This window comes from Mobula hypostoma, chromosome X2 (assembly GCF_963921235.1).
Source record: "Mobula hypostoma chromosome X2, sMobHyp1.1, whole genome shotgun sequence".
Taxonomy (NCBI): Eukaryota; Metazoa; Chordata; class Chondrichthyes; order Myliobatiformes; family Myliobatidae; genus Mobula; species Mobula hypostoma.
Window position 1 is genome coordinate 37,184,781 of NC_086129.1, and position 25,836 is coordinate 37,210,616.

A 25,836-nucleotide genomic window follows, 5' to 3' on the forward strand; every position below is an offset into this window, starting at 1 on the left:
AGCCAGAGTGTGATGAATTCGTTGCCACAGGCAGTTATGGAGGCCAAGTCATTGGGTATACTTAAGACAGAGGTGATAGATTAGATTAGTCAGGGCCCAGGAGATTGGGGCTGAAAGGGAAATGGATCGGCCGTGATGAAATGGTGTAGCGGGCTGGATGTGCCAAATGGCCTGATTCTGCTCCAACATCTTATTTTATAGGCATCCGTTAGTCTCGTGAGACCATGGATTTGCACCTTGGAAGGTTTCCAGGGCGCAGGCCTGAGCAAGGTTGTATGGAAGACCAGCACTTGCCTATGCTGCAAGTCTCCCCTCTCCATGCCACCAATGTTGTCCAAGGGAAGGGCATTAGGACTCATACAGCTTGGCACCAGTGTCGTCGCAGAGCAATGCATGGTTAAGTGCCTTGCTCAAGGACACACACGCCGCCTCAGCCAAGGCTCGAACTCACGACCTTCAAATCACTAGACGAACGCCTTAACCACTTGGGCACACGCCAACACTCAATACGTTATGGTCTTACAGTATTTCTTTATGTATTGCACTGTACTGCTGCCACAAAACAACAAATTTCACAACATGTCCGTGATACTAAATCTGATTCTGAGCTGGTCAATTTAACCTGAACGCAAAAACCCTGGAGACGAGGGGTGGGTGGGAAATGAAATTCATTTGTAGAAAAACCCCATATTTACAAAGGGGTGACAGCACTTATTTGCTAAACCCAGAGTTGTTTAATGTTGCAGTAGAGAAAGTCTGATTAATAAAATTGATGCCCCCTATATTAAAAAGGACAGCACAGACAGGAAAGTGCTTAAGGCCCTAAAGCCTTAGTGAAAGGTTAGTTTAGACTGAGAAAAGACCATGATTTACTCTAGGAGACAGTGCTAGGACCACTACTATTTTTGAGAAATCAGTGACATGAAAACAGACACGCTGGCCAAAACATTCATATTTACAACTGACAATGTGTCAATCACATAAAGGAAACAGACCCTCCAGGCAACAGCCACCTGTTCTGTCCAGCAACTCCATGTCCTCCCCCGCCCCCACCAGCCATTCATTCCCCTTACCCGTACCTCCACCCACCCCATCTCTCAATTGACCCTATTCTCCATCTCTCAACCTACCTCGTTCATCCACAGCCTCCCACCTCCACCCCATCCTTCAAATCACCCCGTTGCCCCACAGCTTCCCATATCCACCCCATCCCTCAACCAGCCATTACCCTTCCTCCCACCCAACTACATGAAATTCCCTCACAGCCTCCCCTCCATTCACAATTTCACCCACTTCTACCCACTCCTTCTGTTCCGCTACCCTAGTCATTCGCTTCCCAGCGAGGCCGCCTTCACCCTCTGCCTCTCGAGCCTCGCAGCAACGTGACGTGGTCGAATCGAGAGGCGCGCGCACACACACACGCGCCGTATCGGGGTGGCCTGTGTTCACCCAGCAACCCCAGATCTCAAGCGCGGGAAGCCTGGGTTGACTGTAGCCCAGCTGAAGCAAATAGGAACCCAACGAGTTCCGGCTCCTCACCCCAGGCAGCAAAGCTGCAAACTCATTACCGAATACCTACTCACCCGGTATCCGGGACTGAGCCTCAGGCCGCACGGTACCGGTACTCGGGCAGTGAGCCTCCAGACGGGCTTGCCGCCTCCTGAGTGACGGATCTAGATCGCGCCAATCCGCTACTCTCTTGTGGCTCACGGGCAGTTTCACCGATTACCGGATAACAAGCCTCTTTCCGCACGGCTCTAACTCCCTCACACCGGCTTCTGGTCGTGAAGCGCCGGCGTGATCAGCCCGCAAGCACCACCCCGCAGGAACGCGGCGATCTCCTATTGGTTTACGTCACCGCTGAGCCTGCATCAATGTGCGTATTGATTGGGCCACGTCTTATAGGCGGGGCTAGCGCTCAATTAAAATGATTCGTCCAACAGCGTATTACTGGTCCACGTCTGTAACAACAAACGGAGGCCGGCATGGAGGACAAGATTTCGCCGTGTTTTCATTCATTGACAAGTTGAGACGGAGAAGGTTCCTGTGTTGTCTTCATCTGAGTTATTCAGCACCTCTCCCCCCTCCATATAGTTACCCAATTCTCACCAGTAGTATAACCACTGGAACTGTTATTGAAGACATAGTGCATATTTGTCTTTGACTATGAAATGTATACACGTTCTATTGACATTCATTAATTATAATTGCTTGTCTGCATTTTGTCTAGAAACTACGAATACAGACGTAGAAATTAGTTATCTACCTGCAATGAAGCAGCACCATGCAGATTGAGACCTGAGTGCAGGAAACATAAACATGACGACTCCAGACTGAATTTGAGCCACACACACAAAATGGTTGCTGTCTGACCTGCTGAGTCCAGCATTCTGGATATATACCTGAATTTTCTAACCCAATTTTCCAAATACAGCTTTGATGCTTCACATGCAACCTTTGGAATCAACTGAATTTATTTTCTATTCTTCTACCGCATGTGCAGTTCTCCATACAAGTATCAATGGGACACATGTTTAAAGACAGACTAACTGTACTCAGTAGTTACACAACCCCTTTATCCGCTTGTGTATGCACTCCCCAAACCCCGTCCCCTTGGAGTTGAGGATCATTCACTAACATTCCCCTTCCTACAATGCAGAACCAGTTTGTAGCAACTAACTACTTGAGGGCTGAGGGCCTCCATCAGGTAGAGTCGATCATACCTGTCTAGGTACACAAGCCTGGGCACTACAATATGAAGAGCAAGCTGTTACCCATGTCGCAAGCTTTGTCGCTCCATGCATCTGATAACCCCAAAGGAACAGTAGGAACCGATGCAGTTTGGTACCAGCAGGGAGGCAGGAATTGCCAGTCAGTATTGAACTCAATGTAGGACTCCCACTCCAGATTTTTCCCTTGGGGTTTACTCCCAAAGCCTTCCCCATGACTAAGTAGTGGCAGTTTGAGATCAAAGTTTTCTTTGTCCTAGATGAGCTGCTAACCACGGCTGACAAGCCCCATCTGCCCGAAGCAAATGGTTTTAAAGGCACCAGTAACTTCCTTTGCCTCTTCTCCTGTCAGTAGAAATGGATCTGCCGGGCTTAGTAGCTAAGCCACACACGAAGGCCAGGAGCTGGGCTTGGTTTGTCAGAGGCTATTTCAGGCGCACATCATTGGGAGCGCTTAATAGGTAGTGGAAGCGTGTCCCTATTACCAGCCGTGGCCATAACTACCTGAGGTCTAACACAGCATTATCTAGAACAGCTAGAATGTTTGTACTTCGCCTTCAACAGTACAATGTCATGTATCCCTTCACTGTATATTTACAAAAAATGAACACTAAGCAATTCATTGTGATATTCTTATTGTTGTTTATGCACTTATTCCATGCAATTGCAAATATTTCAAAGATAATTCAGGAAATTGTTGACAGGACCGAGCAGCAACTTCACCAGCAAATTAAACTTCAGCACAACATAGCTAACATTTTTAGTAGAATTAAGGATAAAGATTAGCTTTATTTGTCACACATACATCAAAACAGAGTGACTGATAAATTCGATCAGCAACCATGCTGAATCCTCGACCAAACCCAGTTGGAACTCTGTTGCTGATTGATAATCAAAATTAAAATAAGGCTTCTTTTTAAAAATATATATTTCCATTTTATTGGAGCTGAAGGAACAGAAAACAGATTGAGAATAAAGTGCAGAAGGGGAAGCTGGTCAACTCCATCACTCCTGATGTGAGCTGGTCTCCATACTCATCCAAGAGCTGCAAAACCACGCCATTCGTCCATCCAAACCCCACCTGAGGATATAAAACAAGGTTAAACAAGAATCCAATTACTTGAACAGATCAGGGCTTTTCCCAGCTTTCCCATGTGATGGCTATAATGATCTCACCCACACTTCAATAATGGAGTGTTAAGGAAATTGTTGCCAGTCTCTTTCGGCAATCAGTGAGAGGAAAGTTTTGTAATAATTATTAAATTAATCCCCAATGTGCAATAGAAGCATAAACTACATAAATTTTGATTTGATTTTAAAACAGGTATGTTAACACCTCTTCAAGTTATCCAAATAGTTGGGACGGACTCAGCTGGAATGATGTGAATGCCTTGGGGGGGGGGGGGGAGAGGAGGGTGCAGGAAAGATTTACTAGAATATCTCTCCACCCCCACCCCCCACCACCACCAAATGTAGAGGCTGCAATTCTCCCTGGAGCAGAGGTTGAAAGGATAACTGAAAGGTTGATTTCACAGGGTGAACAGAAGGAAATTGTTCCCAATAATGGACAAAGGATACAAATAAGGAGTGCTTGTTTTTTTAAAAATAGCTCATAAGTTAGGAATTAGAAGCTAATGTTTTCACTGCCTTTACACACAATGAATCAACTTCCTCGAAAAGGGGTTTTACATGTATTTATTTATTGAGATACAGCAAGGCCCTTTGGGCCACACTGCACAGCAAGGCCTTAATCACAGGGCTATTTACAATGAACCATTAACCTACAAACCGGTAGGTCTTTGGACTGCAGGAGGAAACCGGAACACCCAGAGGAAAGTTACCCACACAGTTGCAGGGAAAACATACAAACCCCTTACAGGTAACAGCGGGAATTGAACCTGGGATGCCTGTACTGTAAAGTGCTCTGCAAACCACTACACTAACATGCCACCCTGAGAGAATTTTCAGAGATGCAGAGGAAATAAAAGCAGTAGTATGGAACAAACGGTATAGCAATAGCTGAACAAGTATGGACTCAACAGGCCAAATGGCTACTTTCTGCACCATATTTCATACAATTATTCTTACTTCTTCACATACTCTAAATTGGCAAACTTCCAACCAACATGTAGACCACAAGACATAGGAGCAGAATTAGGCCACTCAGCCCATCAAGTCTGCTCTGCTATTCCATCATGGCTGATTAATTTTCCCTCAGCCCCATTTTCCTGCCTTCTCCCTGTAACCCCTGACACCCTTACTAATGAAGAACCTAGCAACCTCCTCTTTAAATATACTCAATGACTTGGCCTCCACAGCTGTCTGTGGCAATGAATTCCACAGATTCACCACCCTCTGGCTAAAGAAATTCCTCCTCAATCTCTGTTCTAAGAGGACGTCCTTCTATTCTGAGGCTGTGCCCTCTGGTCCTAGACTCCCCCACTATACGAAACATCCTCTCTATATCCACTCTATCTAAGCCTTTCAATATTTGATAGGTTTTAATGAGATTCCCCCCTCATTCTTCTAAACCCCAGCAAGTGTAGACCAAGAAACAAACACTCCTCATACATTAACCCTTTCATTCTCAAAATCATTCCCATGAACCTCCTATGGACCCCATCCAATGTCAGGCTATCTTAGGCAAGGATCCCAAAACTGTTCATAACACTTCAACTGCAGCCTGACCAATGCCTTATAAAGCCCAAGCATCACATCATTGATCATACATTCTAGTCCTCTCAAAATGAATGCTAACATTGCATATGCCTTCCTCATCACCAACTCAACCTTTAGAAAATCCTGCAGAAGAACACCCAAGTGCTTTTGCACCTCAGATTTTTGAATTTTCTCTGTTTAGAAAAGTCTACACCTTTACTACTCCTACCAAAATGCACTTCCCTATATTATATTCCATCTGCCACTTCTTTGCCCATTCTCCCTATCTGCCCAAGTCCATCCGCAGATTCCCTGCTTCCTCAACACTACCTCCCCCCCCCCATCCATCTTTGTATCATCCACAAACTTGGCCACAAAGCCATCAATTCTATCATCCAAATCACTGACGTAATGTGAAAAGAAACGGTCCCAATACTGACCCCTGCAGAACACCACTAGTCTACAGCAGCCAAGCAGAAATCCCACTCTTCGCCTCCTGCCAGTCAGCAAATCTTCTACCCATGTTAATATCTTTACTGCAATATCATGGGCTCTTATCTTGCTAAGTGGCTTCATATGCGGCACCTTGTGAAAGGCCTTCTGGCAATCCAAGTTAACATCATCCACTGACTCTCCTTTGTCTATCCTGCCTGTTATTTCTTCAAAGAATTCCAACAGATTTGTCAGGCAAGATTTTCCCTTAAGGAAACTATGCTGACTTTATCATGTGCCTTCAAGTACCCTGACATAACTTAATAATGGACTCCAACATCTTCCCAACAACTGAGGTCAGGCTAACTGGCCTATAATTTCCTTTCTTCTGCCTCCCTCACTACTTTAGGAATGGAGCAACATTTGCAATTTTCCAATCCTCCGGAACCATTCCAGAATCTAGCAATTCCTGACAGATCATTACTAATGCCTCCACAGTCTCTTCTGCTACCTCTTTCAGAGCACTGGGGTGTAGACCATCTGGTCCAGGTGACTTATCTACCTTCAGACCTTTCAGTTTCCCAAGCACCTTCTCCTTCATAATAGCAATTACACTCACTTCTGCCCCCTCACATTTCTGCCATACTGCTGCTGTCTTACACGGTGAAGACTGACACAAAATACTTATTCATTTCTTTGCCCCAATTACTACCTCTCCAGTGTTAATTTTCCAATGGTCCAATATCCACTTTCATCTCTCTTTTACACTTCATATATTTGAGAACTCTTTTGGTATCCTCCGTTATGCATCCGTTAGTCTTGCGAGACCATGGATCTGCACCTGGAAAGTCTTCACTCTCCAGGGCGCAGGCCTGGGCAAAGTTGTATGGAAGACCGGCAGTTGCCCATGCTGCAAGTCTCCCCTCTCCATGACACCGATGTTGTCCAAGGGAAGGGCATTAGGACCCATACAGCTTGGCACCAGTGTCGTTGCAGAGCAATGTGTGATTAAGTGCCTTGCTCAAGGACACAACACATTCCTTCGGCTGGGGCTCGAACTCACGACTTCCAGGTCGCTAGTCCAATGCCTTAACCACTTGGCCACGTGCCCACACCTTTATGCACGAACACAAGCTAACCAATAAACTTAATCTTTTCTCTTTATGATTTGTTTTAGTTGCTTTCTGTTGGATTTAAAACCTTCCCAGTCCTCTAACTTCCCACTAATTTTTGTGTTAACTGATCTAGTTCTAGATGGTTAGATATTTGCATTTACAAGTTATTAAGCTAAGGCTTTGGTTTATGTTGCAAACTCCATCCTGGTCTCTGACACACATCTGGAATTGAAATAGAATATTTGTATTCTGATAAAGTGTCTCTGATCAGAAACATTAAACCAATTTCTCTTTCCCTGGATCTAGTCTGCACTACATAGTGCTTCTGATATAAAAAGAAAATGAACAATCATTCAGTGGATGGGGCAGTACGGTAGTGCAGTGGTTAGCACAATGCTGTACCAGTGACCTGGGTTCAACTTCCACCGTCTGGAATAAGTTTGTACATTCTCCCTGTGACCACGTGGGTCTCCTCCTGCATCCAATTGGGTATTGTAAATTGTCTCCTGCTTAGGCTGGGCAGCACAGCTTGAAGTGCCAGAAGGGCCTATTCTGTGTTGTATCTCAATAAATAATTAAATCATAGTGCTGTATTTGTGAGATCCATCAGATAATTGTGTTTGCCTATTTCAAAATCTAAAGCATCATGTGCTGCTGTGAGCAAACTCCTTGCCATGCTCTCTCCAAATATCCACAACTCTCCAGTCAGGCACCTATCCCTCAAGCTCCACACAAGCAATCAAAAACTGGCTAGCTATAATCATCTTCTTCGGAAAAGATGAGACTGAGAGGAGATTAAATTGTGAACAAAATAATAAGGGGCCGAGAAAGGATGACTTTTACATCAATTGGCAGGAAAAATAAGTACAGGACACAAATTTAAAACTAAAGAATTAGAATTTAAGGTATTTGTCAGCCAGAGCCCAAGTCATAGCTGAGATAGAGGTCATGGCCTGACAAGAGGAAACAACACACTATCTGCGCATTTCAAAAGGTACCAGCATGAGCTCTCGAAGAGCCATAACCTGGCCAAAGTCAAAAAATGGGAAGTGGGACAAAAAGTTCCTTCTACTCACTAGCATAGTCAATGGACCAAATGGCAACTCTGTACATCAAAACTTTGATTCACATTAGTAACTTGCATCAAATCCTATTCACCTGTTGGACATGAACTCAATAGCTCACACTGGCTCCCAGCTAAGCAATGATCTAATGAAGGGTGTGCTATAAAGAAAATTTTCTTGAATTATACCAGAAGAGGGAGACTTTTGATTTGTTCTCCAAATGGCAGAGAAAGGCAAGAAGAAATTTAACAGGGGATCATTACGGATTTCTTCAAGTAGAAGGTCTAACAACCACAGAAACAAAATAACTAATAAATGCAGGGAAGAGGATTTTTTTTTGTTGAGGTATAAACAGGGAATTGTACAGACTGGAATGATCAAGCTAAAGCAACAGAAGCAAGTTCATAACAATATTCAAGGTGAATTGGTTCAAATACTTGACAAGGTAAACTGAAATTCCACAGGGAAGGAGCAAGGTGCAATATGGCTACAATAGCTCTTTGAAAAAGACTGGTACAGGCCAGGTGGGCCCTAATGCCTTTTCTGTATGGAATTCCTCTGGTGGAGTACTGGCACAGATGGTAGAGTTGCTGCCTCACTGCGCCAGCAGCCCAAATTTGATGATGGCCTCGGGTGCTGTCTGCATGGAATTTGAATGTTTTCCCTGTGATTGTGCCACTTTTCTCTGGATGCTCTGGTATCCTAAAGACGTGCAGCTTGGTAGGTTAATTCAACACTAATTTACTGTGTGCAGGAAGTAATGGAATTGTGGGGAAAATAGGGAGAATAGATTACCAGTATGTCTGAACTCTGAGCCAATAATACTATTTTAAATTGTGTATGGAAAACCATACATGGACAGCTTACAATGGCCAATAACCTACCAACCAGTACATCTTTAGATGTTCTATTAGAGAGAAATTCTCCAAGCTTGTAGTCTTTTGTAATTTAACATGCTCTTCATTGGACAATGTTGCTTGTGGCTTAAATGCTCCTAGTTTTGTTTTTAACTTTTAAATATTTATTTCTCGCAAGCGACACACACAATGTGCTGGAGGAATTCAGCAGATCAGACAGTATCTTCAGGCCGAGACTCTACTTCAGGACTAAAAAGGGGGAAGACACCAGAATAAGAATGGTGGAGGTGAGGAGGGGAAGGAGGATAGCTGGAAGGTGACAGGTGAAGCCAGGTGGGTGGGAAAGGTCAAGGGCTGGAGAAGAAAGAATCTGATAAGCAAAGGAGAGTGGACCATAGGAGAAAGGGAAGGAGGGGGAGCAATAGGCAAGTGAGAAGCGGTGAGAGGTCAGGGGGGCAAATAGAGGATTGGGGGGGAATTTGTTTTTAAACCAGGAGGAATCAATATTCATGCCATCAGGATGGAGGCTACCCAGACTGAATACAAGGTGTTGCTCCTCCACCCTGAGGGCAGTCATCATCTTGGCACAAGAGGCCATGGACTGACACGTCAGAACAGGAAGTGGAATCAGAATTCAAAAGTTTGGCCACCAGGAAGATCTACTTCGCCAGCTGTTTATTCATTTCCATAGATGCTGCCTGACCTGCTGAGTTTCTCCGGCATTTTGTATGCGCTGCTTTGGATTTCCAGCATCTGCAGACTTTCTCATGTTCGTGTTTTTTTCATAGCTGCTGCTCATCCTGGCTCTTGCAAAGCCAAAAGGCTGTTTAGCATCACAGCTTTATGAAAGAAGCTGAAAACGAGGAAGGAAGTTCAGAAAAAAATGCTGACCAACCTGTACATTATATTCCCCACCTCCACCTGGTTGACTGTCACTGTTCACATCATACTGAAAAACACAAAAGACAAATTGAACTTGACAATGGCAAAGTCAATATTCTTTTGTTACTTAGATTGGGTATGGTGAGCTATCAGAAATTGTAGCAATTAACACTATATTGAATTATTGTCATCCAGGAAATAACCCAAACTTCTCATACCACACCAGTCCTCACAGAGGGGTCAGTAGTGGAAAGGGTAAGCAGCTTCAAGTTCCAGGACATCAACATCTCAGAGGACCTATCCTGGGCCCAACACATTGATGCAATCATGAAGGAGGAACACCAGCAGCTCTACTTCATTAGGACTTTGAAGAGATTCAGTATGTCACCAAAGGCTCTTGCGCATTTCTACATATGGTGGAGAGCATTTTCTCTGGCTGTGTCATAGCCTGGTACGGAGTCTAATGCACAAGATTAAGAGAGGCTGGAGAGGGCTGTAAGGTCAACCAATTCCATCATGGCCACATGGACATCTTCAAGAGGAGGTACCGCAAAAAGGCAGCATCCATCATCTGGGACATGCCTTCTTCTCATTACTACCAGAGAGATGGTACAAGAGCCTGAAGATCTACATTTAATGTCTTAGGAACAGCTTCCTTTCCCTGCCATCAAATTTCTGAAGGGTCTATGAGTCCCTGAACACTAGCTTGTTATTCCTCTTTTGCTCTATTTATGCTTGTAATTTGCAGAGATTCTTATGGCTTCCACGAAACAAATTTTATGACATATGCCACTGATGATAAACTAGGTTCTGATTATCTGTGCCTCATCCCCACCCGAATTCAAACAAAAAGATAAGATTCAGCAGATTTGCCCAGTCCAATTTTTCCCTTTCTTTGGGACAGAACACTGTGGAACTTGGATATCTGATCTTGCACCCATCAGGAGCCATGGGACAGAAATGGAGTCTGCACCCAGCAGAGAAGAGCGCACGCACAGAGTGAAAATGGTATTGCACAGCACAGTGAATAAGAGAAGCAGTGTGCATACCTGTCTTACACAGGCATTTTGAGGGCGAGACTGGGTTGTTCAATTAAAGAACTCAAACTCACCTTCTCATACATGGCTTGGTGCTTCTTGTACAAACGCCAGCTTGATTGAATCCACTTCTGTGCTTGTTGGAATGCAATTCTCTGACCCCTTTCTGATTTAGACTTTGCCAAACCTAAAGAATTCAAAATGATAAAAGCTCATCATATGGCCAGATGATTTGACTCAGTTGCTTCCCCTCCCCCACCCCTTTATCTTTCCCCTTACTGTTTTTTTTTACCTGGAACCTACCAGCCTTCTCCTTCCTACCCTCCCCCCACCTTCTTTATAGGGCCTCTGTCCCTTCCCTCTTCAGTCCTGACGAAGGGTTCCGACCCGAAACGTTGACTGATCGTTTCCACGGATGCTGCCCGACCTGCTGAGTTCCTCCAGCATGTTGTGAGTGTTGCTTTGATCCCAGCATCTGCAGATTATTTTGTGTTTCTAATCTACCTCACTTTTCAAAATTAGTTACTGAAAATCTAAGATTATAAATCTGATGTATGATTCTTTGGGTTTTGTGCCATCTTGGATTCTCAGTCACCTCTTCAAAAGTTGCAGTTGTAATTTTCAAGTCCACAGGGATGGTCCCTCCTTAGAATGAAATCTATATATGGTTCTTCAATTAAATATTGAAAAACCCAAAGCCAAAACCTTCATTGTCAAATACTCAGTACCCCTGTTACTAATTCCATTCCACCTTTGGCTCATTTCATACTGAACCATAACAACACATACAAAATGCTGGAGAAACTCAGGAGGAACTCGGAAGCACAGGATATAGCTGATGACTCCAACAGATCCGCACATGAAGTGTTGCCTTACCTGGAACAACTCCTTGGGACTGTTCGGTGCTCTCCAATTTGCCCTCTATATTGGTGAGACCCAATGCAAATTGGCCGACTGCTTTGTAGAGCACCTCCAGTTCATCTGTTTCCCAGTGGCCAACCATCTTAATTCCCATCTCCATTCCAGTTCCAACATGTCAGTCCATGGCCTTCTCTCTTGTCACAATGAGGCCACTTTCAGGGTGGAGGAGCAATACCAACTGGGTATGGTATGAACATTGATTTCTCCTTCCGATAAAGAAAAAATTCCCTCCCCCTTCTCTTCTCTTCTCCCTTACCTTTGGCCTCTTACCTCTTCTCTTCATCTGCCTATCCCTTCCTCCTTCCCTTTCTCCCATGGTCCACTCTCCTCTCCTATCAGATTCCTTACTCTCCACCCCTTTACCTTTCCCACTCACCTGGCTTCACCTATCACCTTCTAGCTAGTCCCCCTTCCCCTCCCCACACTTCTTAAAAATTCTGGTGTCTTACCCCTTCCTTTCCAGTCCGGAAGCATGAAACAGCAACTGCTTATTATTTTCCATAAAATGCTGGAGGAACTCAAGTCAGGCAGCATCTGTATGTGTTGGTCTAGATTTTCAGTATCTGCAGAACCTCAAGTTTCTGGTCACACTCATGTTTCAAGTGATGCCTATTTCCACCTCTTCAACAATGCCCACCTCTGTCCTCACCTCAGCTTTTCAGCTACCAAAATATTCAATCTCTTTACAACCTCAAAGTTCAACCATCTTGTGAACCAAGTGACCACACATCATGCACTTTGGATTAACACAATGTTGTTGCTGATTAACTGGACTCTGATAACTTGCACTCATTACTCAATCACACTTTAATGGCCTTGTGCACAAGTCACAAGATCATAAGATATAGGAGCAGAATTAGGCCATTTGGCCCATCACATCTGCTCCACCATTTCATCACAGCCGATCCAATTTTCCTCTCATGCCCCCCCATCTCCTGCCTCCTCCTCATATCCCTTCATGCCCTGACCAGCAAGAATCTATCAAGCTCTGGCTTAAATACACAAAAAGACTGCTCCGCAGCTGCCTCTGGCAAAGAATTACACTGATTCAACATTCTCTGGCTAAAGAAATTTCTCCTCATCTCTATTTTAAAAGGACACCCCTCTGTTCAGAGACCTTGTTCCCTGGTCTTAGACTCTCCCACCATCAGAAACATCCTCTCCACATCCATTCCATTAAAGCCTTTCACCATTCGATAGGTTTCAACGAGGTCTCCCCTCATTCTGAATTCTCGTGAATTCAGGCCCAGAGCCAAAAGTGCTCTTGATATGACAAGCCATTCAATCCAGGGCTTTGTGAACCTCCCTTGAACCCTCTCAAGGAGAGCAACATGGACCCTGTCACTAAGTTGTTTTGAAATTGGAACAAAGAAAACAGAATTGACTAGCAGATAGAGATATTGGCCAAAGAGCAACCTTGTACATGTTCAAATACTTATTTGCATAATTAAGGACTATTCACACTACAATAATACATGTGTTAACAGTCAATAGAAACTACAAATTAACAACCAGGTAGGAAGCCAGAGCACTCAGAGGAAACCCACACAGTCACTGGAGAACGTACAAACTCCTTACAGACAGCAGCGGAATTGAACTTGGGCCACTGGTGTTGTCATAGCTTTAGGCTAGCTGCTATGCTACCATGCTGATCATCTCTCGACAATGACCAAGGGATCAAAATTTCTGGTAAGTAGGGCTTGGTGAGAGTGGGTATGACAGTCAAAGCAATGGACTTGGTTCTCCTGATACTTATTTGAAAGAAACTACTTTTTAAAAAAAGGATACTCCTGAAATGTGGGGGAGAATTACAACCAAAGTTAGACTCTTCCAATAGAAAAACCTATGAAACAAAATCCTTACATAGGAAAGTTAATACACTTTTTGAGGATGTTGGTCTAATTGATATATGGAGGGACCTTTCCCCGACAGAAGGGATTACACTCATTATTCTGCCCCCCATTCCGTATATACAAGAATAGACTATTTCATAACATTTGGAAAAGATAGAGACAAAATAATCACCTGTGGAATTGGGACAATAGATGTAAGTGACCATGCACCTATATATTTATTTGTTGATTTTGACCTACAACCAAAGAATACTATTTGGAAACTAAATTCAAGTCTACTCAATGATCCCTATTTTAAGGAACAAATTAAAAAAGAAATGTGTCTTTACTTAGAATTCAATGATAATGGAGAGGTTTCACCTCCCATTCTATGGGATACTCTGAAGGCTGTCTTAAGAGGGAAAATTATAGCGATATCTTCATATATGAAAAAATAAGGAATAAAACAGTAGAGGGATTACAAAATAAGCTGAAGGAACTAGAAAAAAACAAATTGAATTTGATACAGGATACATTAGAGGAAATTTTAAAAATTAGGAATGAAATTAATAGTTTGGCTACGCAAGGAATCAGGAAAAATGTAATGTTTCTGAAACAGAGACACTATGAAAGTGAATCTAAATCTATGAAAATACTGGCGTGGAAACTGAAAAAAAAAAGATAGCAGAAAATACAATTCATAGAATTAGGGATCCAAGAACAAAAATGATTAAAAAAAATAAGCTAAGTGAAATTCAAGAAGCTTTTGAAGTGTTTCACAAAACTCTATATTCCAAAGTTCCAGAGGGAAGCGTAACCCAAACTGACACCTTCCTGAATTCTCTAGAGTTACCCACTTTAAGCGAAGAACAAAATAGAACGATGACTGCTGACATAACTGAAGCTGAACTAAAAACTACAATTAGTAGGCTTAAATTAAGCAAGTCACCAGGTTCAGATGGATATACGGCAGAGTGGTACAAAGAATTTAAAAATGAGTTAATTCCTGTTTTACTCCTCACACTGAACTGGGCTCTAAGAAAGGCACAAAAGCCACCCAGCTGGAAGGAGGCGATAATCTCGGCTATACCGAAAGAAGGCAAGGATAAAATGGAATGTGGGTCATTTAGACCAATATCTGTTCTTAATGTGGATTATAAATTATTTATTTCCATCATCCGCCAAACAATTAGGAGAGTTTCTACCCACACTGATACACAAGGATCAGACAGGTTTTATACAACAACAACAAACTCAAGACAATATATGAAGGACACTTCACATTATGGATCATATACAAAAAATAAAATTGAAGCAATAGTGATAAGCGTGGACGCTGAAAAGGCATTTGATTCAGTTAATTGGAATTTTCTTTAGAGTTTTACATAGATTTGGTCTACATGACACAATTATTAAAACTATACAGGCACTATATGACAACCCTACTGCTAGGATTAAAATCAATGGATATTTATCAAATAGTTTTACCCTAGAAAGGGGCACAAGACAGGGTTGTACATGGTCACCGCTACTCTTCACATTATACCTGGAACTATTAGCTCAATACATCAGACAAAATGAAGATATCAGGGGAATTACTATTAAAGGAACAGGGTATAAATTGGCCTGTTACGTGGATGACATTCTGATCTATCTAGGGCACCCAACATGCTCTTTACCTAAAGTGATGCAATCCTTTGAACAATATGGTCAATTATCAGGATACAAGATCGACATAAGTAAAACCCAATTACTTTCATACAACTATAGCCCACCAAGAGAAATTGAAAGTAGATATCCCTGGGCATGGCAAACAGAGTCTGTCAAATATTTGGGCATCATTATGCCAAAAGATTTGGCAAAATTATCAGAATGCAATTATCAGCCTATATATAAAAAAAATTAAGATATAACAAGATGGAACCTAATTCCTTTTTTCAATCTCAGTTCAAGGATTGAATCTATTAAAATGAATATATTGCCCAGATTATCAGACCCTACCAATAGAGATTAATCAGAATCAATTCAATAAATGGAACGAAATGTTATCAAGATATATATGGCAAGGTAAAAGGCCTAGTGTTCGTCTCAAAACGTTGCAATTAGCCAAGGAAGCGGGGGTGGATGGGGCCTACCTTCTCTTTGCGATTACTATTTTGCAGCACTGTTGAAAGCTGTGATATGTTGGTGCAACCCATCATATGACGCTTAATGGAAAAACATTGAGAGGATACTTCCCATCCGCATGCAGGCAATTTTGGCTGATAACAACCAACAAAGTTACATAAATACTATTGATAACGCATGGGTGAAATGGACTCTTAAAATATGGAAAATTATAATATAAACTAGAGGGAAATACTGCAATTCTTAAATGGTGTGCATACGACTTGGATTTTACGCCAAATAAACTGGATGCTAGATTTAAGGACTGGGCAGCTAAAGGAATAACAGCTATTTGCAATATAATGAAAGAAGGTACACTGTTCAGTTTTGAAATGCTCAAAGAGAAACACTTATTAGAAAAACAAGACTTTTACCGGTATTTACAGATGCGACAGTATGTTAATAGGACAGTTAAAAATGTAACCAAGGCAAGTACATGTTTGATAGAGCTAATTAGAAAAGCATACAATTCAGATAACGGTAGTAGAATCATTTCAAGCGTGTATAAGGGTTTGTCAAATCTTAAAACACATTCGACTTCATACATTAAAACAAAATGGGAGAAGGTAGGAGGGATAATTATATGAGGGAGAATGGACAATAATATGGAGGTATCAATGGACATGTACCAGTTCACAGAAATGGAGGGAGTTTGGATGGAAAAACTTGATATTTTATTACACCCTCTCAGAAATCCCATTATGATAGTAACCTCCCTGTTTGCTGGAGAAATTGTGGAAATCAAAATGCAAACCATTATCATATTTTCTGGGAATGCCCCATTATCAAAGACTATTGGAGTGGGATACATAATGCCCTACAAGACATCTTTAAATGTGAAATACCCTTAAAGAGTAAGACCATATATTTTGGGTATATACTTCAAGAATAGTTGAAAAGAGATAAATATTTAATGAATATACTGCTGGTGGCTGGTAAAAAGACCCTTACCAGGAAATGGTTATCTCAGGAGAGCCCAACTTTAAATGTATGGATGGAAATTACAATGGACATTTACAAAATGGAGAAGATAACAGCATCTGTTAATCATAAGTTGGAACAATTTGATTCATACTGGGAAAAATAGTTTAACTACATTACACCTCATAGGCCTGATTTTATTCTCACAAATCAATGAACGTTAAAAAAAAATCACTCACTACTTGTACATAGTTTTCTCCTTTTGCTTGTTCTTTCTTTCCTCTCTTTTCTACAAGTGTACACCACAGATAAATATTATGTGGAGATTTGTGGCATATATGACTATATGATATATATGTACAATATCTGAAATACATCTTATGGAAATGTTTGATAATGAACTTCAATAAAAAATAAATTACAAAAAAAGTATACAGGACTGCACAGGACAGGGCTTGTGAACAAAAGGGAATAACTACACTCAACTTTACTTGCCCCATCATTGAAGTGCTCTAACTAATGATATCACTTTAAGGACTCTTCATCTCATTATCCTCGTGTTCAAAGTTCAAGTTCAAAGTACATTTATCAAGGTATGTATACATTAGACAACCTTTGTATCTATATTTGCATTTGCACAGTTTGTTATCCTCTGCACTCTGGTTGATCTTTCACTAATCCTGTTATAGTTACTATTCTATAGATTTGCTGAGTATGCCCACAGGAAAATGAATCTCAGGGTTGTATATGGTGACATACATGTAACATTGACAATAAAATTTACTTTGAACTTTGAATTGTCAGAAAAGCAAAGGCAGTGCTTGATAGCAGTGGTGAGCTGGCGATAAGTATTTGTGTACAACAGGAATATTTAATCCAGGCAATGGCTGCATGGAAGACAGGCAAGGGTATTCTTACAGCACTGACTCTCAGATTTTAAATGAGTCATGGTGACTATTGCCCTCTGTAGTCACACATGTACTGATCGCCTTTTATAATCCCAGTGACAGAGGGACAACAGACACACATCTATTAGAATCAGGCACCAAAGGTCAAACCTCAAGAGTATTTGCTTTTCATGACAAAGCAAACACAGTGATCCTCCATGTTCATCACAAATTAATTGCTCATCAGAAAAAAACTGAAACAAGTTTAATTCTGTATTATCAGAATTCAAATATGATTCTGTACTTCTGTACTATTATTGTTCAAACATTACTGCATTTTTAAAAACTGAAAATATTTGGCAGTTTGACCTAGAAGGATTGTCACTGACAAACACTCCCAGTGGCCTGTACTACAAAATAGCAGCTAAAATAAAACTGAATTGAACAGGTTTAATTTTGTACCATTAAAGTTCAAACATTACTATAATTCTTACTATTATTGTTCAAATATTACTTGCTTTCTCAAAAACTGAAAGGTTTTGTCAGCTTGTCTGAGAAATATTGTCACTGACACTCTGTGGCCTGGACTACAAAATGGCAGCTGAAATAAAATAGACAAGTAAACCTGCAGATGATGGAAATCCAAAGCAAAACAAACAAACAAACACACAAAATGCTGGAGGAACTCAGCAGGCCAGGCAGCATCAATGGAAGAGAGTAAACAGTTGATGTTTTGGGTTGAGACCCTTCATCAGGACTGGAAGAAAAGAGAGACATGGAGCCAGAGTAAGGAGTTAGGTGGGGGGGGGGGGAGAAGAGAGGGAGAAGTACAAGGTGGTAGGTGGTAGGTGATGGGTGAAACCGGGAGGGGGAGGGATGAAGTAAAGAGCTGGGAAGTTGATTGGTGAAAGAGATACAGGGCTGGAGAAGGGGGAATCTGATCGGAAAGGACAGAAGGCCATGGAAGAAAGGGAAGGAGGAGGAGGAGCACCAGAGGGAGGTGATGGGCAGGTAAGGAGACAAGGTGAGAGAGGAAAATGGGAATGGGGAATGGTGGCAGGGTAGGGGGGGGGTGTGGGAAGAGGAGGAGAAATTACCGAAAGTTTGAGAAACCAGTGTTCATGCTATCAGGTTGGGTGAAGTACACGGTGTTGCGCCTCCAACCGAGTGTGGTCTCATCATGGCAGTAGAGGAGGCCATTGACTGACATGTCAGAATGGGAATGGGAAGTTGAACTAGAATGGATGGCCACCAGGAGATCCCGCTTTTTCTGGCAGACAGAGCAAAAGTTTACTTTACCTTCAATGATGATTTGCTGAAGAGGTGGCCAGGCATTGGGGTAGTCCCACTGCTCACCACTTGGCACCAGAGAGGTTGGAATTCCATTCCTATACTCAAGGAGATGGTGCTTCTGAAAGTTGAAGCAGAGTCCAGTTAATTTCCACCACCCAACAGATGGCTCCTGGCTATGCTAAACATTCTGATCGAGCCCAACCATATCCAGTAATACCATCAACTCTGCAACCCTTTAAGACAGCCGCTACTGAAATGAGCTAATACACTGTAGGTTCAATCACAGTTAGCATAATGCTTTTATAGCGCCTGCTATAAGATTGGGGTTCAATTCCCACTGTTGTCTGCAAGGGGTTTGTACATTCTCATGGTTTTCCACATGGGCTTCCTCCAGGTGCTCTGATTTCCAAAGATATACAGGTTAGGGTTAGTGTTAGTAAGTTGTGGGCATGTTACGTTGGTGCCAAAAGTGCAGGCTGTCCTCAGCACACATTCAGACTGTGTCAGTCATTGACACAAACGTTTTGATGCACATGTGACAAATAAAGTTAATCATAAGATAATCTTAAATCAACCTCACCCACCTAGCACAATCCTAGGTCATTCTTTGCCGCCAACATCTCCCTCATTTTGCTCAAATAGCCCTATAACAGTCCACCTGAATCCTAATAATAATAATAATAAAGGCTAGTGTCCATGGTCCTACAAGGCACTGATTATTTAGAATTCCTCAGAAAACAGATAACTGTGAATAACCATCCTTTGGGTGCCTGTGTTTTAATGTAGTCAGCAGTAGCATTTAATCACTCAAGACCAAAGGCTGTTGCTCCCCTGTTCTAACCATCTACAGTAAACAAATGAGTACGAATACCTCGAGATAGCGGACGACCATCTCTGCAGTTTGTCCCGGTACTTGTTCAAGAATGCACTTAGCCCAGAGAGGAGCCAAGTTGGAAGCATAGAATGCAGCGTTACTCCTGCTTCTCATTAAGTTGTAATCAAACCAAATTCCTTGTTTATTGTCCCAGAAAACTTCACGCACAGCATCAATCCGTTTGTTCATGGCCTCCTTGTAGAACTGGGCTTTGGAAAAGTTACCTAGGAAACAAAGACAAGTGCATTGGCAGGGGAATGAAAATGGGGCGAGTACACGAACATCAAGGGATGTCATAGTGAGATTCTGACACACACAAGTACCACAGGTATGGGAGAGACGGAGAAGTTGAGCTTGCTAAACAGACATAAAATGTTGGAGGAACTCGGTGAATTAAGCTTACTCTGGCTTCTGCCTCCTTTTCCAGTCCTGAAGGAAGGGTCTTAGCCTGAAATGTCAACTGTTCCTCCCCCCCCCCCCCCCGCCCCCCATGGATGTTGCTTGATCTGCTGAATTTCTCCAACATTGTGTGTTGGTTAAGATTTCCAACTGCAGATTCTCCAGAGTTTAAGTATGTACTACATTTGTAACTACAACATGCACAGCTTTCAATGAATTACCATCTCTGGCATCAAATATCCCTCGCACTCCTTCACAAAGCAAATTAGTACTCTGTGACATGTTCAAAGCTCTTAGTTTTATTGACTAGTATTTGAGAACCCAATGAAAGTAGCTAATGCTGGACACACAAGTCAGGTAGCATCTATATTGAGAGAAAGCCGATTAAAATGATTATCCACATGATAGATGCTGCCTGCCTTTCTGCATTCCAGCACTTTTTAAAATTTCAGATTTCCAGCATCCTAAGTTTTCTTTGGCTTTATGATTCACAATCCCCACACATGGCTGGAGAGACCAGACAAGGATTAGATGAGGCCAATCAATTCCATTCTCCTTTCAATACACAGAGGCACTGGGATCATCTTTAGGAACGGATTAACCCAGTACTGGATGGGGAAATCAAAAACACCCAGATCCACTCCACATCCTTTGTAGGTACTGAGTTAGATACACTGCACACAACAGGCAACACCATTTCAGCCTTGGGCAGAGTCTTCTTTGGGCCAATGTAAAGCAATGTTGGATTTCAGGCCCTTGGGCTGTGGTGATCGTTCCCCTGGTCATACCAGCAAAATTTGAGTTAGCTCTGCACTGTATTAACACCTTTCTGTGTCAAAATTCACAAGGTTTGCTCCCTTTGGAAAGATACTCCAAATAATGTGAATGCAACACATGCTGGGAAATAGTTTTAAGTTGGAATGAGATAACAGCAAGCACAGCAAGATCCAACAAACCACAGTTAACTATTAGACATCATTATTGATCATGAAGGGAACTAAATGAGGAGTGGCACTATAACATAGCAGTTAGCATAATGCTACAACAGTGTCAGTGACCCAGGTTCAATACCACCACACTGTAAGGAGCTTGTACGTTCTCCCCGTAACCATGTGGGTTGCCTCTGGGTGCTCCAGGTTCCTCCTACATACCAAAGACGCACAGGTTAGTAGGTTAATTGGTCATGTGGGCTCATTAGGCCAGAGGGACTGTTACAGTACTGCATCTCTAAATAAAATTAAATAAAAAATTCTCTGCCAAATAAATTATGGCACTGACCCAGCTTCTCGTGAAACAATGCCAAGATTCGCTCGTTCCTGCAGAGGATGGAGTTCAAGTCAACAGGAACGATTTGCCTGGTCTTTGTGTTTTTTAACGTTCCATTATTCTCTCCATTGGAGTCAATGAACCAGCGTGATGAGAAATCCCAGCCAGACTCTGCTCCTGTTTTCAGCTCCACCCACAGGTCTCGTCTGGCAGCTGAGGGTGACAAACACTCATCATTTCAACAGTGAGAATCTCCACAATAAATGATTATTAAGACAGTAGCTCAGTTCCTAAAACGACGATGCTGGGCTTCAAGACAAACTATAGCGTCACTGCAGGAAGTATACATACAACTGAAACTTTAGGGTATCCAAGGATGGGTTAGAAATCCTAGCTACACAGTGACTGCCATGATGTTTATATCACATTATAATAATTTCATCCAATAGAACAGCCATGGTGCTGGTAACAGCATGCAGTAGGCAAGTGAATATAGCTATGGAGCATAGAAGTACACCACTGAAACTGGCTCTTCGGCCCATCCAGTCATTGCCAAACTAATATTCTGCATTGTCCCATTGACCTGCATAGCACCCCCATATTCTTCCCATCCATATACTTATCCAAACTTCTAAATGTTCCAATCAAACCCAAATCTACCACTTATGCTGGCTGCTTGTTTCACACTCACAACATCCTCTGAGTGAAGAAGTTCCCTTCATGTTCCTCAAACATTCCATCTTTCACCCTCAACACTCAACCTGTAGCTCTGGTCTCACCCAGTTTGAATATTGTTTTTAAGAATATACAAACTTGCCTTCTGTTAGAGTCTGTCCCAAAGCTACATCCTTGCTGAAGGACTCAGGCCTGTTTTTGGAAAGAACAATAATAAGTCTACAACAAAAGTAGAATATTAATACAAAGGCATTCCAGGTAATGTTCTATCCCAAGTAGCTGGTCTGTCTGTACAGCTTTTATTGGCTCACCAGTCAGTAACATCTTCCTTTTGCACAATCATACTGTCCTATAACACTGAAAGGAGGAAATTCACATAAGTAGTGCCTGTTGAAAGGCCCCATGCTGGCATTGATGAGGGTCCAGAGGTTTATGAGAATAATCCCTGGAGTGAAAGGGTTAGCATATAACATGAGGGGTTTGGGCATATACTCACTTGAGTTTAGATGAATGGAGGAGGATCTCATTGAAATCAACCAAATATTGAAAGGCCTAGATAGGGTGGACATGGAGAGGATGTTTCCAATAAAGCGGGGGGGGGGGGAGAGACGGGGGGGGAGGAGACGGGGGGGGGGAGGAGACGGGGGGGGGGAGGAGACGGGGGGGGAGGAGACCGGGGGGGGAGGAGACGGGGGGGAGGAGACGGGGGGGAGGAGACGGGGGGGGAGGAGACGGGGGGGGAGGAGACGGGGGGGAGGAGACGGGGGGGAGGAGACGGGGGGAGGAGACGGGGGGAGGAGACGGGGGGAGGAGACGGGGGGAGGAGACGGGGGGGAGGAGACGGGGGGGAGGAGACGGGGGGAGGAGACGGGGGGGAGGAGACGGGGGGGAGGAGACGGGGGGGAGGAGACGGGGGGGAGGAGACGGGGGGGAGGAGACGGGGGGGAGGAGACGGGGGGAGGAGACGGGGGGGAGGAGACGGGGGGAGGAGACGGGGGGAGGAGACGGGGGGAGGAGACGGGGGGAGGAGACGGGGGGAGGAGACGGGGGGAGGAGACGGGGGGAGGAGACGGGGGGAGGAGACGGGGGGAGGAGACGGGGGGAGGAGACGGGGGGAGGAGACGGGGGGAGGAGACGGGGAGGGAGGAGACGGGGAGGGAGGAGACAGCCTCAGAATACAAGGATATCCTTTTAGAACAGATGAGGGGGAATTGCTTTAGCCAAAGTGTGGTGAATCTATGGAATTCCTTGCCACAGACAGCTGTGGAGGCCAAATTACTGGGTATATTCAAAGGGGAGGTTGACAGTTCTTGATTACCAAGGATGACAAAAGTTATGGGGAGAAGGCAGAGGAAGTGGGTTGAGAGGTCAAAATAAACCAGTCATAATGAATAGCAGAGCAGATTCAATGGGCTGAATAGCCCAATTCTGCTCCTGTGTCTTATGCATAGTTACTGTACAGAATGTAATATTTATACAAGGAACATTGTACAAGACATAAAAAGGATACTGTACCCACCTGGGACCAGCTGCTTCAACATTATAGCAATTCAGATAATGAGTTTTATCTCCCAAGATGACAGGCACTGATCGATTCTTCATCCAGTAGTCATACTCCTTGTCCAAGAGATCAATGCATTCCCTAATTGAAAAACAGTACACAGCTTGTTACTCTAAGGCGCGGAGTTATCATGGATACCCACACCTACAATAACCTTGATCCAATTATTTTTGTAAATAATTAATAATTATGGTTACTGATGCATCACTGGCTGGACCAACCATTCTTACCCAACCTTAGTTTAGGGTAGTTAATAGTCAACTACTTCAATGCAGAATTGCAGTTAAATATTGGCACAAACCAAGCAAAGATGACAGACTTTCTTCCATAAAAAGGGACTGAGATTAAACTTGGTTTTAATGCAACCTGACACCTAGTATCACATACTGTTTCAAATAAGTGCTAAAAATTTAAAAGCTTGTCTATCCAGCAGGGCAAGATAATAATGCACAACACTATACAGTTTTTATTCATGGTCAAGGATGACAAAAGTTACTGTTCTTTCAGAATAAATAGCTGCTTGTAACAAAACATATCTAGATATTCAGTAAGTCAGGCAGTGTCTATGGAGAGGAATAAACAGTCAATGTTTCAGGCAGAGGCTCTTCATCAGGACAGGGTTATGTGTTGCTGAAGATTTTCAGCAACTGCAAAATCTCTTGTGTACATGTTGATACTTGACGAAGAGCCACATGAAAATTAAAATCCCATTGGGATCCATAGCAAAAGGTACCAAACTGGCTCAACACCAGGTAGTGAGTGACAGATATTTTAGTGAATGGACAGTTGTTTTTAAACAGAGTTCAGTAAGGTTTGATGTTAGATCCCCAGCTCTTGTTGGTGCATGTCTGTGTGTGTGTCAATATTTAATGAAAGCGCCAGAGCAGTTTGAGAAAGTGACTAAAGCAACATACAGGACCCTGGGTGTTATAAATAGGAGTACAGACTACAACAGCAAGAAGTCCTGACACACCTTTATAAAACAATCTTTGCCAGAACTGAGGTACTATGTCTAGCACTGGGTGCCACACTTTTGGAAAGGTCCTGGAAAAGAGGTTTGCAGCAAAAAAAAAACCATGGATGAGAAATTTCAGACTGTCAGACTGGAGCACTTGAGACTGTTCTTTGTGGCACCACGGTGCTATCAGAAGTTCTAACAGATATTTAAAATCATGAAAGGTAGAGACTGAACAGAGAGAAAAGATTATCTATTCCCAATTGGTGGATGGCTAAAGAACCAGGGGACAGAAAATGAAGGCAATTGGCTAAAGTATGAAAAGTGATGCAATAAACTCCCATTAAAAACACTGATCAGTTAGGGTCCAAAATACATTTCCAGGGATACAGGGGAGCACAGATTTAATGTCATTCAAATGGGACCTAGAGAGACGTCTGAAATTTATTGGGTAATGGGTAAGGAACAGGCATTAGCTGAATTGTTCTTACCAGAAAACTTGGACACAACAGTTTAGATAGCAGTTCTGTAAATAGGAAGGAGCTAGCTCCCTTAGCAGAGTTTAATGGCACATAATTAATGTAATGGACAGCAGGTTCGGGGAGGATTGTTTTGTTTTCCAGTTAATAATGGGTGGTAGAAATCTAGAAACACATCAGCAGAAAAGGGTAATAGAAACAGAAACCTTTACTGCATTTTATTACCATTTGACAGGACCTACTAGGCAGTTGTCTAAGAGTCAAAAAGTGGGATTGATATTTATAGTTATTTTCAGCTAGAATGTCAATCATGGACCAAAAAGCCTCTCCATACAATATAGACATTTATGATGCCATGAACCATACAAGATTAAATGCTCGTTTTACAAAGCAGTAATAATTAGTGAGAACCAGACCACAGTAGCTTGTTGAGAGATGCATTTCATATTTTGAGTAAAATCAAATTGCATTTCTACTACATCTTCTGAGAAGCAAAAGTACCAATATTTTATTTAACACTTACCTGCAGGGTCACTTATCCTTATCAGTGATCAAAAGCAAGAGCCCCAAAACTTTTCTTACCCAAATCCAGAGGCCATTTGTGGCAAACCCAGACAATGTTACCAAACTAGCAGAATTCAGGGATCAATGTCTAGTTAGTGCATACCAGCAGCAACTCAGAACACACACCAAAGACGATAAACTTTAAAAGTAAACGTCAAGGCCTTTTTGGGGTTAGCACATATAGAAAATAACTTCAGCCACCAATCTTTAAAATCTGAACATGGACCGTAGATTAAATTTAAATTGCAGATCTGAACATGGGTTCCTAA

The 25,836-nt window shown here is 42.6% G+C and overlaps 2 protein-coding genes across 6 annotated transcripts in view; both read right to left on the reverse strand.

Annotated features, from left to right (window-relative positions):
- Positions 1–1,828, reverse strand: part of hyou1 (hypoxia up-regulated 1) — a 46,257-nt gene extending 44,429 nt beyond the window's left edge. For 3 of the 4 annotated variants that reach the window (XM_063038549.1, XM_063038551.1, XM_063038550.1), the window contains exon 1: positions 1,584–1,828. The gene's annotated coding sequence lies outside the window, so the exon portion shown is untranslated. The remainder of the gene's footprint in view (positions 1–1,583) is intronic. The other variant, XM_063038548.1, reaches the window with a different exon arrangement.
- A 1,505-nt stretch (positions 1,829–3,333) lies between these two features.
- Positions 3,334–25,836, reverse strand: part of treh (trehalase (brush-border membrane glycoprotein)) — a 48,757-nt gene continuing 26,254 nt past the window's right edge. For both annotated transcript variants that reach the window (XM_063038737.1, XM_063038738.1), the window contains 8 exons: positions 23,528–23,650; positions 22,151–22,200; positions 21,346–21,546; positions 19,666–19,892; positions 18,801–18,912; positions 10,849–10,961; positions 9,751–9,804; positions 3,334–3,810 (listed from right to left, as the gene is read on the reverse strand). In XM_063038737.1, coding sequence (XP_062894807.1) covers positions 3,667–3,810; positions 9,751–9,804; positions 10,849–10,961; positions 18,801–18,912; positions 19,666–19,892; positions 21,346–21,546; positions 22,151–22,200; positions 23,528–23,650 — 1,024 coding nt within the window. In that variant the 3' untranslated portion in view covers positions 3,334–3,666. The remainder of the gene's footprint in view (positions 3,811–9,750; positions 9,805–10,848; positions 10,962–18,800; positions 18,913–19,665; positions 19,893–21,345; positions 21,547–22,150; positions 22,201–23,527; positions 23,651–25,836) is intronic.